General features: G+C 39.3%; 3 protein-coding genes across 3 annotated transcripts in view; 2 read left to right on the forward strand and 1 right to left on the reverse strand.

Annotated features, from left to right (window-relative positions):
• otofa (otoferlin a) overlaps window positions 1-17,791 on the forward strand; it is a 934,066-nt gene that overhangs the window by 288,598 nt on the left and 627,677 nt on the right. The gene's annotated exons all lie outside the window — the stretch shown is intronic.
• On the reverse strand, window positions 3,532-7,766 carry hapstr1b (HUWE1 associated protein modifying stress responses b). Its single transcript, XM_010795236.1, has 4 exons — window positions 7,309-7,766; window positions 5,746-5,826; window positions 5,341-5,616; window positions 3,532-5,242 (listed from the first exon to the last, which is right to left on the reverse strand). Exons 1-4 carry the CDS (start codon window positions 7,505-7,507, stop codon window positions 5,004-5,006), a joined length of 795 nt encoding a protein of 264 aa, XP_010793538.1. The 5' UTR covers window positions 7,508-7,766; the 3' UTR covers window positions 3,532-5,003.
• On the forward strand, window positions 9,745-16,554 carry abcg2b (ATP-binding cassette, sub-family G (WHITE), member 2b). Its single transcript, XM_010795235.1, has 14 exons — window positions 9,745-9,765; window positions 9,844-9,961; window positions 10,060-10,215; window positions 10,590-10,747; window positions 11,308-11,459; window positions 11,733-11,825; window positions 12,875-13,023; window positions 13,335-13,486; window positions 13,906-13,995; window positions 14,594-14,718; window positions 15,571-15,725; window positions 15,836-15,925; window positions 16,061-16,113; window positions 16,218-16,554. Exons 1-14 carry the CDS (start codon window positions 9,758-9,760, stop codon window positions 16,363-16,365), a joined length of 1,647 nt encoding a protein of 548 aa, XP_010793537.1. The 5' UTR covers window positions 9,745-9,757; the 3' UTR covers window positions 16,366-16,554.

A 17,791-nucleotide genomic window follows, 5' to 3' on the forward strand; every position in this document is an offset into this window, starting at 1 on the left:
AGTGTGTGTTGTGTGTGTGTGTGTGTGTGTGTGTGTGTGTGTGTGTGTGTGTGTGTGTGTGTGTGTGTGTGTGTGTGTGTGTGTGTGTGTGTGTGTGTGTGTGTGTGTGTGTGTGTGTGTGTGTGTGAGAGAGAGAGAATGGAGGGAGGGAGGGGAGAAGATGGGGTCTCCTTTTGAAGAGGAGAAACATTCACAAAAACATAGCAGACTCAAAAATAGGAGACAATCTCTTAGACCTTGTCTTTTCACCGCTCACCTACCGTAGCCTGGGTGCACGAAACTAAGAGCCCTGACTAGCAGCCGTCTCTGGGGGGTGTTTAACCTCTCCTCCTCCTTCCCCCACCACCTCTCCATCTCCCACCTCCACCCCTGCTCTCCGGCTGCTATCTCTCTGGGGACTCATTCTCAGTCTGCCTGATTGGCTTCTGTTTATGTGCATGTGTTAATGTGTTTGTGTGTATGTGAGTGTATAAGCATGCTATCCTCCATCAATTAGCGCAAGCTGGTGCAATAATTAACATTACCCATTGTGTTTAGGTTGTGTACGGCGTCGCACATCCACACATCCACACATGCACACGAGGGACAACTAGTGCTTCATTGATCGCAAGCTGTCTGCCATTGAAGGCTCCCTAATGGTCAAGCCCACACAGACACACAATTGCTATGACGGAATGGACGTTTGTATGTGTGTGTGTGTCAGTAATGGTTCAAAAGACACACCATCAACTCTCTCTTTCAGACCAGACGGCATCCTAGAAGGCACCTATATATGTGTGTGTTTAGGAGTGTGTGTGAGCTGATACCAGTGCAGCCCAGATGGCCATCTTCAAGGGGTTTTCTGGAACATTCAGACACTTGTTGCTTCTCGTCATGTCTCTCTCTCTCCCTCTCTCTCTCTCTCTCTTCCTCACACACACAGACACACACACATGCACAGTGCTTCTTTTGAAGTGTGAAACAGCTTGCGGTCAGCTCTCCTCTTCCATGTTTCCATCAAATACTGTAGCAGCCTTTAGAGCCTTCAGATACATGATGAAACAAAAACAACCATGCAGTGTTAGCAGAGAAAAGCAGGAACAGATATTCATGCTGGATGTGGCGGAGAGGTGGTGCAGATATCTGTCCTTCTCTGCTGTGATGGATTGGAAGATTGAGGAAATCAAAAAGTGGCGTTTACCCTAAAAGTTTCACCAAACATGCCGTTGACCTATAGCTTTCAAAACTGTGTAACCTCCTTTGTAACTGTATATATAGATGTGGAGGTTCTTTGAGCGATTCTGAGAAAAAAGAGAGCAGTGCATAGTTCACACTGAGGTCAAACCAGCTGTCAGATCAGAGATACAGATATAGCCTGCAAAGACTTCTGCTTGAAAAGGAAAACATCATTTTTGGCTTTGTTTTGGGACTGTACGAGAGCTAATTGAGGGCGAGTGGGGGTCACAAAACATGGAGGCTTTTATAATTGTTCTTTTGGCTGAGGACTGCCTCAATTTTTTGCAGAGCAGGATAGGATGTTATTTATTTATTTGAAGCCGGTTCATTTATTTTATCTCTTTGCACTATGCTCAGTTCATGTGCCAATTTCCTAATATAATGTCTTCTTTGCACAGTGTTGGCTGAATTTCGGTTCCATTAAGATATTGAGGTTTTAAGTTGAGTTTAAAAATGTAAATTATTTGCTTCTTTTAGAAAAGTAATAGTTTAAAAATACAGTAATATTATTGTTATATATTGAAGAGGACATTGTAAGGGCCTAAGAGAGACAATGTTCAGACCCCCTCCCCACCCCAATAATATTTTTCAGTCCAACATAAATCAGAAAGTTGCTTTTCATCAAGGAACAAAACGCGATTACTGTCTCTGCCAAAGGCCTTGAAAAATGGTTTCTGATTCTGGTTAAATGTGTTATTTTCATATGTAATTTGTAATACCGTAATTTTCGGACTATAAAGCGCACCTGAATATAAGCCGCAGCGGCGGCATACCACTCTCGGTTCCACTTTTACTTTTGCGCGCTACCTGTCTCACTCTTTTCCGGCCTCCAGCTTTTCCTGCTGGAACCCGCCGCTTAAAGGTGGGGGTCCGCGGACCGGCCATAGAGCCCATAGAGTTAAAGGTGTTGGCCGTTAGCTGTAAAAATCCATAGATTAGCCGCACCGTTATATAAGCCGCAGCGTCGAAAAATAGGGGAAAAAGCGCGGTTTATAGTCCGAAAATTACGGTATATGTAATTTGTTAAAAACATTTTTGAATGAGAGGATTTCGCAAATGTTCAAGTGAGTCAGACTCATGACTGTTGCCATTGTGAATCTTCAAAATAAAATGCAACATATTTTGCAGGAATTCTGTGAGTTTGGATGTGCATGCATTGTATACATTTAGAAATTTGGACTGTCTTATTAACACAGTGAAAACTGCATTGGGTTATCAAATTTTTTTTTATATATTGACATAACAATCCTGTTCCAAATCTGGTAAACTATTAAATAAAATGTGTATTAGTGCTGTAAAAAAAAACAGTGTGATACGATCTGTGTAGGTGGAAACTGCCTATTTGGACAGATAGGTGAGGAAAGTGAAAAATTAATTGCTTAGGCCTGGTGAAAAGAATGGTGGTGCTAACCCATACACAATAGCATGTCCCTCCTGGGCTCTGTGGTGTACTTTCTGACATGCTACTCACTAAACAGGAGTGAAAGCATGGGGTCATATGCTGATATCCATGTCCCTCAAGGTCTGTTATAATCATATTCAATCTTCGGGAAAGAGGTCTCTAATTAGTCAACAGTGTGACAACAAAAGCACACTAATGCATTGAGACACCTCAAATGACAACTCACTCTTTTCTAATTGTCTGTGTCTTAGCATCCTTTATCTGTTGCAACAGTTTCTATTTAACTGATATTTGTATTGCCTCCTAATTTGCTATAAAACGTTTTTTGAGCAAAGTGTTCTAATGGAATAGAAATCATTAACATCTTGTTTGCATGTTCAATATTGTATTGTCTATTAATGTGGCTAGTCAGGTTCCAGTTAATGTATCTAACAGCACAAGCTTCTTTTCAAAAGGAAAAGAGAAGCAGAACAAAGCAGTCTGTGTCGCCCCCATGTGTTGGCAAAGCTGAACTGCACAATGATCTCAAAATGTTTTTGAAGATGTCGACAGCCTGCTTCACAGAACTCTGCCATACAGCAGTTACAATAACAAACTGATATACAGCCACTGTGCTCTCCTCCAGCAGATCCTTTATTCTGCTGCCTTTGGCAATTATAACGGAATAACTGAATATGAAGTGCTTTCAAGGGAAGAAATAAATGATTAAGGAACAGAGAATAAACAAGGCAAGGCAATAGATAATAGATGAACTGATGTCAGGTTATTCCATTTCATTGCACCTTTTTATCCTTTTCTTTAACTGATTAAAGATTATAGCGCACTGAAAAAACCTTATCTAGCAGATGGTGCTAAGAGTCAGAAAAACACTATTTAACAGTAAGACTCAGTATTAAACTCAGACAACATAGACAAATGCTTGTATTTTCTTTAATGTCAGAATTGTTATTGTACATGGACAACCCAATGGATTTGCACTTCTTTTTACAATATGTACCACATATAACAGCACCTACATGTTATTTACACACAGTACACAAGATTGTATCACAAAGCAGTTTGTGGAGTAAGCTAACCAAGTATCCCAAGCCTTTACTGAACCATCACACCCAATAGCCCATGAATAAGCTAAATTAAAATATCACAGCCATCGACCCAAACTAGTTCACAGGTCTCTGACCCCTGTCAATGTATACGTTTAAAGCTGAAATCACGAGTGTGGGCTCTCTTGAATACAAGAGACAAAATGACAAATCACAAGTTTATGTTCCTATCAAAGTGCCAAATGTTAACATAAAAAAGGTAAACTACAAGCTTTGAATCACTCTGAAGGCTCTTAATTTAAAATGCTTGAAGTGATTTGTATGTTGATGCTAAAATGGAAACGGCATATATTTGTATTATTTGTAAACATGACAATACCTTTTTAGCAACAGTGTGATTGAAAACTTGAAAATAAGAACTCAGCTTAAAACTTAAAAATACACACTCCAAATGTGGGCTAACTTGACAGTAAGGAGTCACAATCATCTGTGTAAATAGGACTAACCTGCTTTGTGATAAAACCCTGGTAAGGGCTGCAAAGAGCAACTAAAAAGAGAAAAGGGGTGAATTTACGCAAAACAGGATATTTCGGTCGACTGGGTGCTGGATTTGCCCGAGCCCTGCATCCACAAGCACACATACAAACAGTCTCTCACTCTCTCTCACACACACACACACACACACACACACTGTTGCACAACAACCAGAGATACTGTAGCAGCTTTCTCAAAGGCAAAGACAAGTACAACACAGTAAGTGGCAGTTCGGCTGTCAGATACACAAACACACAAAGCAGCAGCAGAATGAGATACACACGCTGACAAGCATTTTGAAACCCCACAGCAAGGAGGTGGTTCAGCCCCCCAAGGAGCCCGGGATTCAGTCCAGTCAAGTTTGGCCAGCACTCCACAGAGGAGGAGGAAGTATGCTTGAAGAACGAGGGGAATATAACTGCAAACAGCAGGCAATAGCCCGGTCCATCTGATTATAGGATACGAAGAACAAAGGAGCCCGGCCAAATAAACCATTTCTAAACGCAACATTCTGCAATTTAAGGATTTCAAGTGAGATGTGTGCTCACTTCTCTGTCAGATCTACTGTGGGCAACCAATCAAACAGTAAAGAAAACAGAAAACTTCTATGGAGAGGATGTGACACGAGGGGTGAAAGAAAAGGGAAAAAATGTGAGGATTGGTAATAGGTAAGGTTCTTTATTTGTAGCATTGCAACTTAGATGAAAAGGAGGAAGATTTCAAAGGTTGGCCAAGGCATCAGTCCTCATCAGCTGTCCAATCGGCCACCAAGGAGAGGACAGAGGAGGGATTAGTGGTGTAGGAAAAGTTCAGAGCATCCTGTTACGTTTATGAGTAGGTGAGTCTGTGATGACATCACTACAGGGGGCAGGGCCTCGTTTGCGATTGGCTGTGGAATCCAAATGGAGCGCCATCTCCTCAGCGATGAAGGTGTTAAGGTCCACGTCGTGAAGACCATTCCTACGACGACTGAGTGACTGGGCAGGGTGAGTTGGAGATCCAGGAGGACCGGAACGCACAGAAATGCTTGCCATGGCACCACTAAGGCCTAGAATGAAAGGGAAGAAAATATTAATATCAACGAATTGCATGAACTTGAGTCTCATTCTCGTAACTTAAAAGTTTCTTCTGAACTTGTTGACCTACCATGCAATGCTATGGCCTCTCTGAAAGGCTGCAGGTCTGTCTCCACAGAACTGCCTGTCTCTGGGGGCGACGGTCTGCTTGAAGACACCATCGCAACTCTCGGCGGGGCGCGAGCTGTCCGTGGAGGTGGAACTTTGCCACATAGGAAGCTTATGAGGTCTTCACGTCTGATAGTTCTTCTGCGTTTCTTAACCCATGCAATCACATCCTTATTCCTGCGCTGGTGGCCCAAGTGGATGCCCAGGTCATAGCTCCGTTGGCGGGCCTCCATACTCTCTGATGACACAAAAGCACACATTTCTTTAGTAAATATGGAAATCACAAACAAAGTTCATCTGGATGCCATCCAAAGTGCAATAAATCAGAAAGAGAACCAGAAGTTGAGTAATAGTCAGAGATACTTGCCTTTATACAGATTAGTGACAGCTGTGGCTGCATTCTGGAAGGGCACCCAGAGGGAGAGGCCTTGCTGCTGGCATACTCTATCTGTAAATTAAATTAAAAAAGTTAGTCAGATTGTCATAACTTTCCAGTGACATTTATATTGTCATTCTTGCTTCATTAGCCTGAACTCCCTTCTCAAGCTCAAATGTCTTCTTTAGAAACAGTCTATTGTGGGGTTTAATAATACAACTGTGCTGTGCATACTAAAAGAGGAAACCAACCAGCCATATTTGAAACTAAAAGTCTATCTAAAGGCTGCAAAACACCGCCAACTTCGTGTTATACATAGATTATTATTAAGAGGAGTATTGATACAGAAATAGGGTCGTTAAGAAAAGCTAGTCAAAATAACTGGTAAGTAAAAAAACTAAAACAAGAGTTTAGGTCTGGGGAGCTCTCCACCACCATTGATACATGCATTATCTATGTCTATTGGGTTTACTCTACAAATGACTCACTGGTAATACTTTTAAAGAAAATAGAGCTCTGTTGCAGTTTGAACATGCAGGGGTAATATAACTTGTAACCTGGGTGGGGGAACATTGGACAGACTTGACAAGCAAGTTGTCAAAAGCCTTGTCTGGAAACTGGACAACCAGGTAATCTTGATTATGTTCATACTAACAACTTACAGATCAAATATAATTAACCATGATGTAACCATTTTATATATAGACGTTTATTTCCCATTTCTTTTTGAGCATATAGCAGAAGCTGATAGAAGCCGTAGTTCATTTACAAGGGTGTTTTGTTAATTAAACTCATCAGCAGGCCAAAACGAGACGTAAAAAGAAAGTGTTTGCATAAATAATATCGCCATTTTGTTCTGGATATTTACAACAATGCACTCATCAGCAAAAGTCCATGGGAATGCGTGTTAGAGTAAAATGTCTTTGGGCCTTCCCTTATCAAATCACACACCAACATTGCAACAATTAACCACCACTGCGTTTTTATATCAACAAACGAATTGTTTTCACTCTGCAAACTCCTCCCTGGATATCGCCATTTTGACGAGCTAGGTAACTGTAAACGGGTGGAAAAAACATTTTAGTATGACTGAGCCATGTTTTTTCCAAACCGGACGAATAAGTGTGCATAAAGACATTAAAAACACACTGCTGAGTCAGCAGGGGAGCCACTTAGCCCGAGTACTTATAAATGCGTTTATCCCCGGAGGACCTCTGACAGCTCGGGCCACAGAGCAGATGCAGCCCGTTGTCCCGCACTCTGACCGGCTGTTAGCAGCTGTTAGCGTTAGCAGCGGGCTAGCTCTATCGACAGGCAACGTAGCCGGGTCAACATATCATAAAGTGAATCGCCCAACCGTCGAGATTTAAATACATTTGAAAGAACACACATTCTAGTTTCACCCCACACACCCATGGAAACTCATTTTGTCGATAAACAACTAGTAACAGCTAACACTGTTAGCCTCGCTAGTGCCCTTTGTGTCTCTCACTGGTAGCAGGATTAGCTTTCATTAGCTCTGACAGTTAGCTTAACTGGAACTTCGGTACAGACCTTTGTAGAGCTGTGCTACCGCGGTAGCCGAGTTCTGGAAGAGGTGCCACAGTTTCTGTTGGCCTTGTTCCGTCTCCTCCTCGTTTGGATCATCCCTCCGCTCGGCCTCCGCTAGACACTGTCGTTCCCATTTGGAGAACCAGTGCTCCGGGCCGTGTTCTTGGATCTCCGCTTCTCCCTCCTCCTTCTTCTCCTCCATAGCTAGCTAGCGTCAGGCGTTAGCTAGTAGCTTATAAGCTAGCCTTCGTGTGAAGTATACGATTGTTGGTTTCCGTAGATAATTAAATGTATTTTTTTCCTGTGTACTATAAGAGAAAAACGTGAACCGACCCTAACCATCTATAGAAAAAGAAAAAAATCTGCCGTTAAAGTCGCATTGTGAACGTCTTAAATTCTGCCCGTACGCCCAGTGTAAAACACACCAAACTAAGGAACACGATGACAACACCTAAGAATTTCTGGGGCAAACCACGCCCATTTTCAAACTGGGCTTAAAAACTATTGGTCCTAGGGATTTTTGTGGCCGGGTCTCTGTGCTGAACACGAAGCCTGATTGGACAACGGCAAAAAAAGAGAAAAGGTCAGAGAAAAACAAAGTTGATCCCACCCAGTAGCCTGCCGTACGGCATTCATTACAGAAGGGGGCAGCCTGGCCCTGGAAAAGTGGGCCATGACTAATGTGCTCAAAAGCATTTGGACACCCTGTCCACACTATTGGCCAATGCTGAATAATTTTAATCTTTTTATCTAGCGTGTGTGCTTTTAGTATTGATAAAAAACGTATGTGTTCATGATTAATCACATGATTTCACATGATTATTGTATAATTATACAAATTCCATACCCATTAATTTAAATCCAAAGGTAAGAAACCATGCTTTATTGCATTTAGCAATGAGTTTAAATTATACATTCATTTAATTAAATACTCTAAAACAAAAAAGAGACATACAGGGATCCCTCCTCTGTTGCTCTCCCTTAGGCTTCTCACATTTTCCCCTTTAAACTTTGGGGTTTTTCCTTTTTTTGAAGTTTTTCCTTGTACGATGTGAGGGTCTAAGGACAGAGGGTGTCGTATTGTCATACTGATATTCTGTCCACTGAGACAAATGTAACATTTGTGATATTGGGCTATATAAATAAATATTGATTGATTGATTGATTGATTGATTAATTAATTAATTGATTGATTGATAACATATGTTGCCCCTCACCCCTTTACAATAGCAAATATGAAAAAATATAAGAAATGTAAAAAATGTATCTATTTTTAAAGTGGAAGAGCCATTCAATACAGAGATAAGTATCTCGTGTGGCGAAAAACATAATTAAATTAGTAAAGTCTACAATGAGCTACTGGTCATATAATATTATAACTTTTCAATTACATGCAGATACGGCTAAGTCTTGCAGGGGGAAGTTCAATGTCACGCTATGTCCATGGGTTTGGGTCCAAAGATCAGATGAGGGTATAACAGAAACGCACTGATAGCATACTCTCACACCTGTCCCTCGATCCCACTGCAGAGGTCTCTCTGTCAGACTGTGCCGATTTGTCTTTCTCCATCTTCAAACCTCTTTTCTGGAAGCACTGCTGTTTTTGAAGATGTCTATGGAGGAGCAGGCTGTTGGGGATGTTGAGGAGCATTTTCAGGAACCAGGTCCAACTGTCACATTCAGCAACTTGCTCTACTGTGTTCAGGACAAGAGGTTGTGTTTTAAGAGCGGTCCTGAAAAATACATCCTCAACGATGTAAGGTAGGACATGATACTCCACTGTACATTTGTACATATTCACACACAGAATATGTAACTGACTGCATTTAACTTCTGATCTCGTCATACCAGGGTCAACTTTTTGCTAATCTACATGCTTCCTATTCACTTTTTTTAAAAACTGTTTTTATACTAATACCATATGCTGTAATTCTGAGTAAGTTATGACATCAAGCTTTGTTTAGTTTGTAGCTCATTTCATCTAACCTGTATATTTATTATTTTATAGGAACTTATCCCATCTGTATATGTTTTAATATAGAAAGCTGAGACAAAACATTTGGAAGTCAAACATGTCCCGATATCAAATCCATAACCAGGGGGAGAAGCATTTATTTTAATCAATGAGTTTAATAAATGAGTGGTGAAAGATAATCTGTTTCTTGATAATGATATGCTAATACTAAAGCTGAGAGGCACGTTTTATGTTACCTCTGATTTTGTGTGAGTACAAACTTTAGAGCTTAAATATGACAATGTTGCAGTTTAAAGTTTAATATTTTGCTTGTAACTCTTCAATATATCATGGTATTTTGTTTTATTGTTTTAAATTGTGCTCTATAAACAAAATAACTTGACTTGATTTTCTGATTGGTTCCTGTAGTGGCATCCTGAGACCTGGGATGAATGCCATTATGGGTGCCACCGGAAGTGGTAAAACATCGTAAGAAACATGTTTATGTATGTGCAAACACACAGGCACTGTTTCACAGAGATCTAAAACCCCAACAAATCAATACATTTGTCTTTTTTCTTCAGACTTCTGGATGTAATCGCAGGAAGGAAGGACCCAGCTGGACTGAGGCAAGGACAAGTGTTGGTGGCTGGAAAAGCCGTCACATCCGACCTCAGGCTCAGCTCTGCCTATGTGGTCCAGGTATACAAATACACATACATACACACAAATGTTTTAACATTATTGTACTTCGGATTCCACTAAGTAATTTTTTTCCTAAATCCTCCATGTGCTTCCAGGATGATATCCTGATGGGCACTTTGTCTGTGAGGGAGAACCTTCTGTTCAGTGCCAACCTGCGCCTCAACCGTCGGCATCACACCAGCGCTGATAAAAACAGCAGAGTAGATGCCATCATTCAAGAACTGGGCCTGACAGACTGTGCAGGTACAAAGGTACAGTGACACGCTATTAGCTTCACATCCCTCACTAAACAAAAGTGTTTGATAAAGTCTTATTCAACCTTAAAAACTGTTATTTTACTAACCTCTTACTCAGCAGCACTTATTTAAAACGCTGCAGTACCTGCGCAAATATAGAAAGTATATCTGAGAGAATAGTGTTCAAATGATATATAAAGAGCACAAAATGTATCTAATTCCTATAAATTCTTTAAATCTGTAAAAATGTACCGACTTTTAAACGTAGCAAAGGCTTATGCACTGACATTAAAATGTGCAAAACAACTTCCTCAGTTACATTAACAGGAGTATTTAGTATGTTTCCCCTTTGCTGGTCAGCTTTGCAGTTCAGTGTTTTCTGTGTGCAGATAGGAACAGAGTTTCTGCGTGGGGTATCTGGAGGTGAGAGGAAGAGGTGCAGCATTGGGATGGAGCTCATCACCTCGCCCTCTCTGCTATTCCTGGATGAACCGACCACTGGACTGGATTCTAACACTGCAAACCATATCATTAATCTACTGTACAGGTACAATTACTAATCAAGGCGAGACACTACAGACGAAAATATTATTTATAATTTTTCCTTTTAAATTTTACTTCCTTAACATTTCATCTTTTACACTAGTGGAAAGAAAAAATATATACCATTTATTTTACTGCACTTTGTCTTTTTGTATTGCTCCAGTGTCCTCTTGTGAGAATTGCTTTTCTCATTTGCACATTAAATGTGTAAAACGTAGTAAATATTTAATGAGATCATGCCACATTTTCATAATTAAACATAACAGAAAATGTGTTATATAAAAAACAGTTGTCCTGATACTTTGACGTTTATTGGCAATAACTATTAGTAAAAACATTGTACCTTCTTCACCTTCCTTAATTCCTCTTTGTGCATTAAAATGGCCTACTACACAGTAAGAAATGAAAACTAACATACAATGCTGTTATTTATGGCAATATCATACAGTGAGCAATATACTATTAGCTGTTGGTTTTATTACTGCTGTGTCTGCCCATCCACTGCTTTCTTTGTGTTTTCTGTAACAATATGGACGTAAACACATTTCTCTTATGCATATACAGATTGTCAAGAAGAGGTAAGACTGTGATCTTCTCCATCCACCAGCCACGCTACTCCATCTTCAGAAAGTTTGACCATCTGACTCTGATGCATAAAGGCGAAGTGGTGTACGCAGGAGCATCAGACCAAGCACTGGATTACTTCACAAACCTTGGTATGTGTGTGTTTGTGTATGAAAGGTGGAGGACCTTGACAAGAAGTGTGTTTGAATGTAATTTAATAAATCCCTGTATATAGAAGGAGAATATATTGCATTGCCATATGAAATCCTTTGCTTGACAGTGAGCTACCTCAATGCTTTTTTATTTAAATTGCTTCATACTCTATCAGGATATTGTTTGCTATTATAGAGGCCATTGTTAAAGTTTTGCACATGTTTTGAATATGATATATTTACATGCGTTTTTTGCTTTTTGTTTTTTCACAGGCTTCCAAATTGAGTCCTTTGACAACCCTGCGGATTTCTTCATGGATATCACAAACGGAGAGGCAAAATCAACACGAGGAACCCTTACTACAGGTATAACTTCAAACACACTGCTTAGGTACTGTATGGTATACACCAACAGAGGCTAACTAAGACGCTCTCTAGACATTTTCTATGGCTTCAAGTCAAATTGGTCTGTAGGTTGTAATGCCAAAGTTTGAAATTACATTTAAATACTAGTTTACTCAACAAAAATCCATCTAGGGTCAGGGTTAGGAGGCGATTAGCTTAGCTTATCAATATACCTGGAAAGAGTAGCTGCTTTTATTTTTATCCTGATTGTCTAACAATTACGCAAAAATTATAATACTGACAGAAACTCACTGTGGCGATTACCTTTAGTGACAGCCGTAGAAATAAAACGGACTTTGGACTGTTTGTTGTAGTCATAACTAGTGAAATCATTACTGTGCACTGACCATAAAAATAGAATGACTTAGTTAAATGGTAGCCACTCTGACCTTTCTGCTGTATTGATTTACATGGCCTCAGCACTTTATATTTAAAGCAAAAAAAAGGTGAACCAGGCCCTCCAAAACAAAAGAGCTAAAAACAAGAATTTACATATTAAAATAACTTTATTGGAGTGGCTGAATCATTGAAAAGCCAATGTGTTCTGACCGCTGTAGGTCTTTGTCATGGCTCTAAACACTAACTCACTCACACCCACCTATATAGTAGCAATAACCAATGGGAGTGAATCAAATGACGCATATAATCTCATAACAGGGGGGAAAATATATAAATAATGAGAACAGGACCTTTAATGATAGGAGATTTTAAAGAGAATATATTTTCTTGTACATCATAAATGGATGATAGGTATCCATAGGTTTAAACATAGAGTGTGAGAAAAACAGAAAGCCAATAACAACAATTATTTACAGAAAACATATAAAGACTATATCCTTGTGAGACCAGGATGACACTCCTTTACCCAGATTTTATCCAAGATACCAAAGTAATGACTGGAGATCACCAAACCCTGAGAGCAGTATATGACTGATATAAAAAAGAAGGTTGTAATGCTGCTATCCTTACCTATGGTGATTTATAATGATCACTATCTTTCTTTACATCAGAGTGTAAAAACCCATTGGCAACCAAGTACCGCCAGTCCGAACTGTGCCAGAAAGTAGCTGAGGAGTTGAACCATGTGAACAAGAGCATTGCTGAAGGGGTCAAAGGTCACGACAAGCCCGCAGACTACATTACGTCTTTCTGCTATCAGGTCAGCCAACTCTGCAAGTCAGAAACATATTAAAACGATGGACAAAACGTGTTTATTACATTAAAAAGGACATACAACTATTATAAGAGGAAATTAAGATCACAGTTGTTATTTATTTTATAATAAACTGAAATTGAATTGAGCTTATGATGTATCGTCACAGTTTAATGACTGTGCCAGCCAGCTGTGTGCTTGTTTGCCCACTGAATGAACCCTGTTTATAACTGTCATTATGCCCATAAAAAATGTACCGTGTGTGTGTGTGTGTGTGTGTGTGTGTGTGTGTGTGTGTGTGTGTGTGTGTGATACAGATGCGTGTGGTGTGTGGCAGGACAGTGCTGAACAGTCTGAGGAACCCCCAGACGTCTTACGCTCAGTTGGCTCTCAACATCTTCTTTGCGATTCTGGTGGGACTAATTTATTACCAAATGCCCTTAACACTGCCCGAGGCTATACAGAACAGGTACAGCACACGCAACCTGCATTGTGTATCTGCTCTAAATACACTTTTGCACACTTAAAAGGTGTCACCTTTCCTCAGCCCACCTCAAGGCCAAACTACAACAGTACTACATAATGAAAATAGAAGATCACATAAAAAGATTTTTCTCAATAATGTCGATGGTTTTCATTTTTACATTATTGCATGTAGACAGGAATATATGATAACATATAGTGTGTCCATATCAGAAATAAAACCATTACTGGCATTAAAACTGAAAAGATGTTCAAAAAAGAATAAGTAAGTGCTCTGGTATGATAGGTCAATTCAATTTAAGATATAATAAATTGGTCTTATTGATAAACCCAAGGTCAGGCTGATGTAGCTTAACCATCCATCAGATGAAATGATAAGCAGATCTCTTTCTCTGTGTGTGACAGGAGTGGAGCGTTCTTCTTCCTTATCATCAACATGGTGTTTGGGAATCTCTCTGCTGTTGAACTCTTTATCAATGAAAGGGCAATCTTCATGTGAGTGAAAGATAAGAGTTGTGTGTGCGTGTTGAAGTGCACATATGCCGAAGGTTCATAATCAATGATTGGATAGATCCATGTGGATAACATTTCTCTTTTTAATACTATTTAAAGGATTAGACTGGTGTAATTCTATATTTTTCTTATTGTTAATAAATCCTATGAAAAAAACTAAACCAACTATTCGTTAGTATGTCTAAAAATGAATCGGCTAGCCTTTTCTGTCTGTGGCACTGAGCCCTGGGTCTTTAGAATCATTCTTTTACAGGCTATATCGTTTTGTTTGAAGTAAAGGGGACTCATTCAGCTATGGATTAATAAACCTTTGATAACCCAGAAAGAAATTACTGCAGCAGGACGGTGTATGTGAGATGGAATTCAAATTAAACTACAGTGTGTGTATTTGAGAAAATGATAGAATACAGTAACAAAAGTGTGCCTAATTTATATGTTTTAAGTGTTATACTTTAATATAAAGTGTAGACATTACTTTTTTCTGTTAAGTCATAACAATCCCATGTTTCTAAATGTGATACAAAGTGTGTATTTATGTGTTAATGTGTTTCTTGGGGGTCTTTTCTTGTCATTGTTTCAGTCACGAGAACTCCAGTGGCTATTACCGTACTTCTGTCTACTTCCTGTCCAAGATCTTCGCTGATCTCATCCCCAACCGCATCATCCCCATCTTAGTTTTTTCAGCCATCGCCTACTATATGATGGGTAATTCTCACACATACAAGCACATACACACCATGAATACACACACTGGCGGAGACTTTCCTAAAGCAGAGATCAACCGGTACTGTTTTATGATGTCTTTGAGATTACTTTGTAACGTACGCGATCTGCCGTCTTCAGGACTGCAGGGATCTCAAAAATTGTATACATAGCAAGTGAAAGCAGAAATGTGTTTAAGGGAACAGTCTATATTTCTCTCTGCACAGACTTGGTTTATCCCCAAGGTGGTTCAAGTTTTAGAAATGAAATGAGGATGACAGGGAGTCTCCTGGTTCCAGTTTTATTCGTCATACTAGTTTATGCTCCAGATGTTGATATGTTTTTGTCTGAAACCTTTCATTTAACCCTTCTGCCATGTCGGGACCCACCGGGGGAAATCTGCTAAAAGCAATACTCGGGATTTTATTAAAATGTCTCCTGTCATACTATTTTCTGTCTTCTTCGGATCTCAGGTAATCATCACAATGTAATGAAATGTGAAAAGTGCTCCTCTTGTGTTACAAGAGCAAATCAGAAACAGCAGCTACAAAAAACATAAATGAATCAGCATCGCATATATTGTTGAGTACTCACAGTACAATTCAAATTTTATTTGACCAACAGTAGGTGCCGAATATACAAAATAATTTAGTTTGCATTGAAAATATTCTCCGTCAAATTCCAGCAGCTTTTTAGGATAACGTTGAATATTCCCAATGTTTGATTTTAAAGTAATCCAAACGTATTCAGATTAGATTGCATTTTATAATCCAATGTATTACGTTAAAAATGCTTAATTTATATTCAGTAACTGACTACATTTAAAATGAATCTGAACTGCTTTGTCTGCCCCAGGATTGAAGCCTTCCTTTGTGGCCTTCCTGTGTTTCGCGCTGACCATGTCTCTGGTCAGTCTGGCGGGAGTTGGCCTGGCCTTCCTCGTCTCAGCGAGCGTATCTTCCTTTGCCATGGCTAACATCCTCATTGCTCTACCCTTTGTCTTCATGATGGTGAGAAACACACAAAATGAGGTCATCATGTGTATTGCTGCATATATAAAGCAGAATTATGTTTTTAAGTGTACTTTTCCCTCTTTTCCTTCTTCATCCACACATTTTAGGTCTTTGGTGGCTATCTTGTCAATCTCAACAGCATGCTGATCTGGCTCTCCTGGCTGAAATGGATCAGTATTTTCAGATATGGACTGAATGTAAGACAAGAAAAATAGGCAGAGCAAGAGCAGAAGGGTGTGGTTAAGAGAGCAAGATCAGTGGGTTCAAATGTAATCTTGTCTTTTATCTGTTGAGAGAAAAGCTGTTCAGCCCAACCTCTTTGTCTCTCTCAGGCTGCATTCATTAACGAGATGTCAGGACAGTTTTTCTACAGCAACACCACCAAGTGAGTGCTGAGCAATGATGAACACTCCTTAAAACACAATAACCCTCACACACGTGGCAACACACACACAAACCCACACTAAGCCTGTCTTATCTGTTCTGCAGGATCCCAGGGGAGTTGTTCCTGGAAAGCATGGGCCTTGACTACTCCGCGTGGGGCTTCTGGCAGAACCAGGTGGCTCTGCTGGGAATCATCGTGGTCTGCATGGTCCTGGCCTACGTACAGCTGCGACGAATCAACCGCTGGAAATAATAATCATCTGTTTATGTATCCCTCAAACACACACTTTCTCTTATTTATTTAACAAGTCTCAAATGAAATGCATAGGGGAAATTCATTTGGAGGAAAAAAAACATACTCGAATATTTAATATGAAATAACCTTTTTGATTGTATTATTTAAATTACTATTTAAAATATTTGTTGAAGATCATACCTGGAATCTGTGTCTCTCACTCGTGCTCGATTAGACAACAAACTCACGTGTTGTAACATTTGTCACAGAGGAAGATAAGCTGCCACTAAGCACACTCTAATTCCCTACAAAGCTACTTACAGTGAGTGAGACAACTTTGGGCACAGTGAAGGGATGTACATGCATTTATTTTAATAGTTATTTTTTAAAGTTCTACAGTAAGAAATGATAAGTCAAAAAACGATTTTCTTTTATTTATGTCTTGCAGAGACAGTGAAAGAACTATTTTTTGTCTAATACACCACATTTGTTACATTTTTCCAGTTTGAAAAATAAATATTGATATCTTATCAACATTAAATATGGACAAAAACATGGGATCCTTGCTGTAATTCTTGATCACAGTGCATGAAAAAATAGTTGCATTACAGAAGAGCATTCAAAAACCACATTTCCCTGGCATTAAGTTATATTACCACTCTTTCCACACTATGTAGTAGCTCTTCATTAAAGCTACTATATATGTACATTAAGTGAAATAATCAAACCCAAGACTCCATGATTGTTCATGGCTGCATGATTGCATTTAAGGGGAAATATTTGTAGATAGTCTGTGCATCATCGTCCTGTTTTTTCCATTAATTATTAGAGCATATATGGCATTTTTTAAACGTGCAGATCTCCACTAGATTTTAAAAAGCTCAGTTTCAGGTATTGATAATGTTGGCTGTACAACATGAGTTTGAACTAAACTACCCATCTTTAAAACAGTCAGTGTAGTTTTGTCTTCCCCAGTGTATTACATGTTGTCCTTTTAAAATAGAACCACATTTAACAGTCATTGTAAACTCACAGGAAGCCAAATATGAATCAAGAATTATTTTGTATCTTACAAAATCACTTGTGAGACATTTCAGTGCAGTGCATTGTGTACCTTATGACAATGAGTAAAACAAGCTAAAATGTTCTTTGTCTTTATCAGGTTTTCAAACATGTAGACCTAATTTTAATTCTTCAAGTTTTACTTCCAGGAAAATAAAATGTTAAGAAAATGTCAATTGTCTCTACATTTCATATAAAACGTTAACACTGTCACAATGGTTGAATTTCTTTGCAGGGCTAGGCCCATTATAATACAAAAAAAGAGCACCACGGGATACAGAACACAAGCTGTACAAAACAACGACAGAAACTGCAGTTCAGTCTCATGTTGTAAGATGACACCCTAATTAAGCAGCAGTTCTCATTCCACCTTTAAAAACTG

The sequence above is a fragment of the Notothenia coriiceps genome, unplaced genomic scaffold, assembly GCF_000735185.1.
Source record: "Notothenia coriiceps isolate Sejong01 unplaced genomic scaffold, NC01 NC01_scaffold00037246, whole genome shotgun sequence".
Taxonomy (NCBI): Eukaryota; Metazoa; Chordata; class Actinopteri; order Perciformes; family Nototheniidae; genus Notothenia; species Notothenia coriiceps.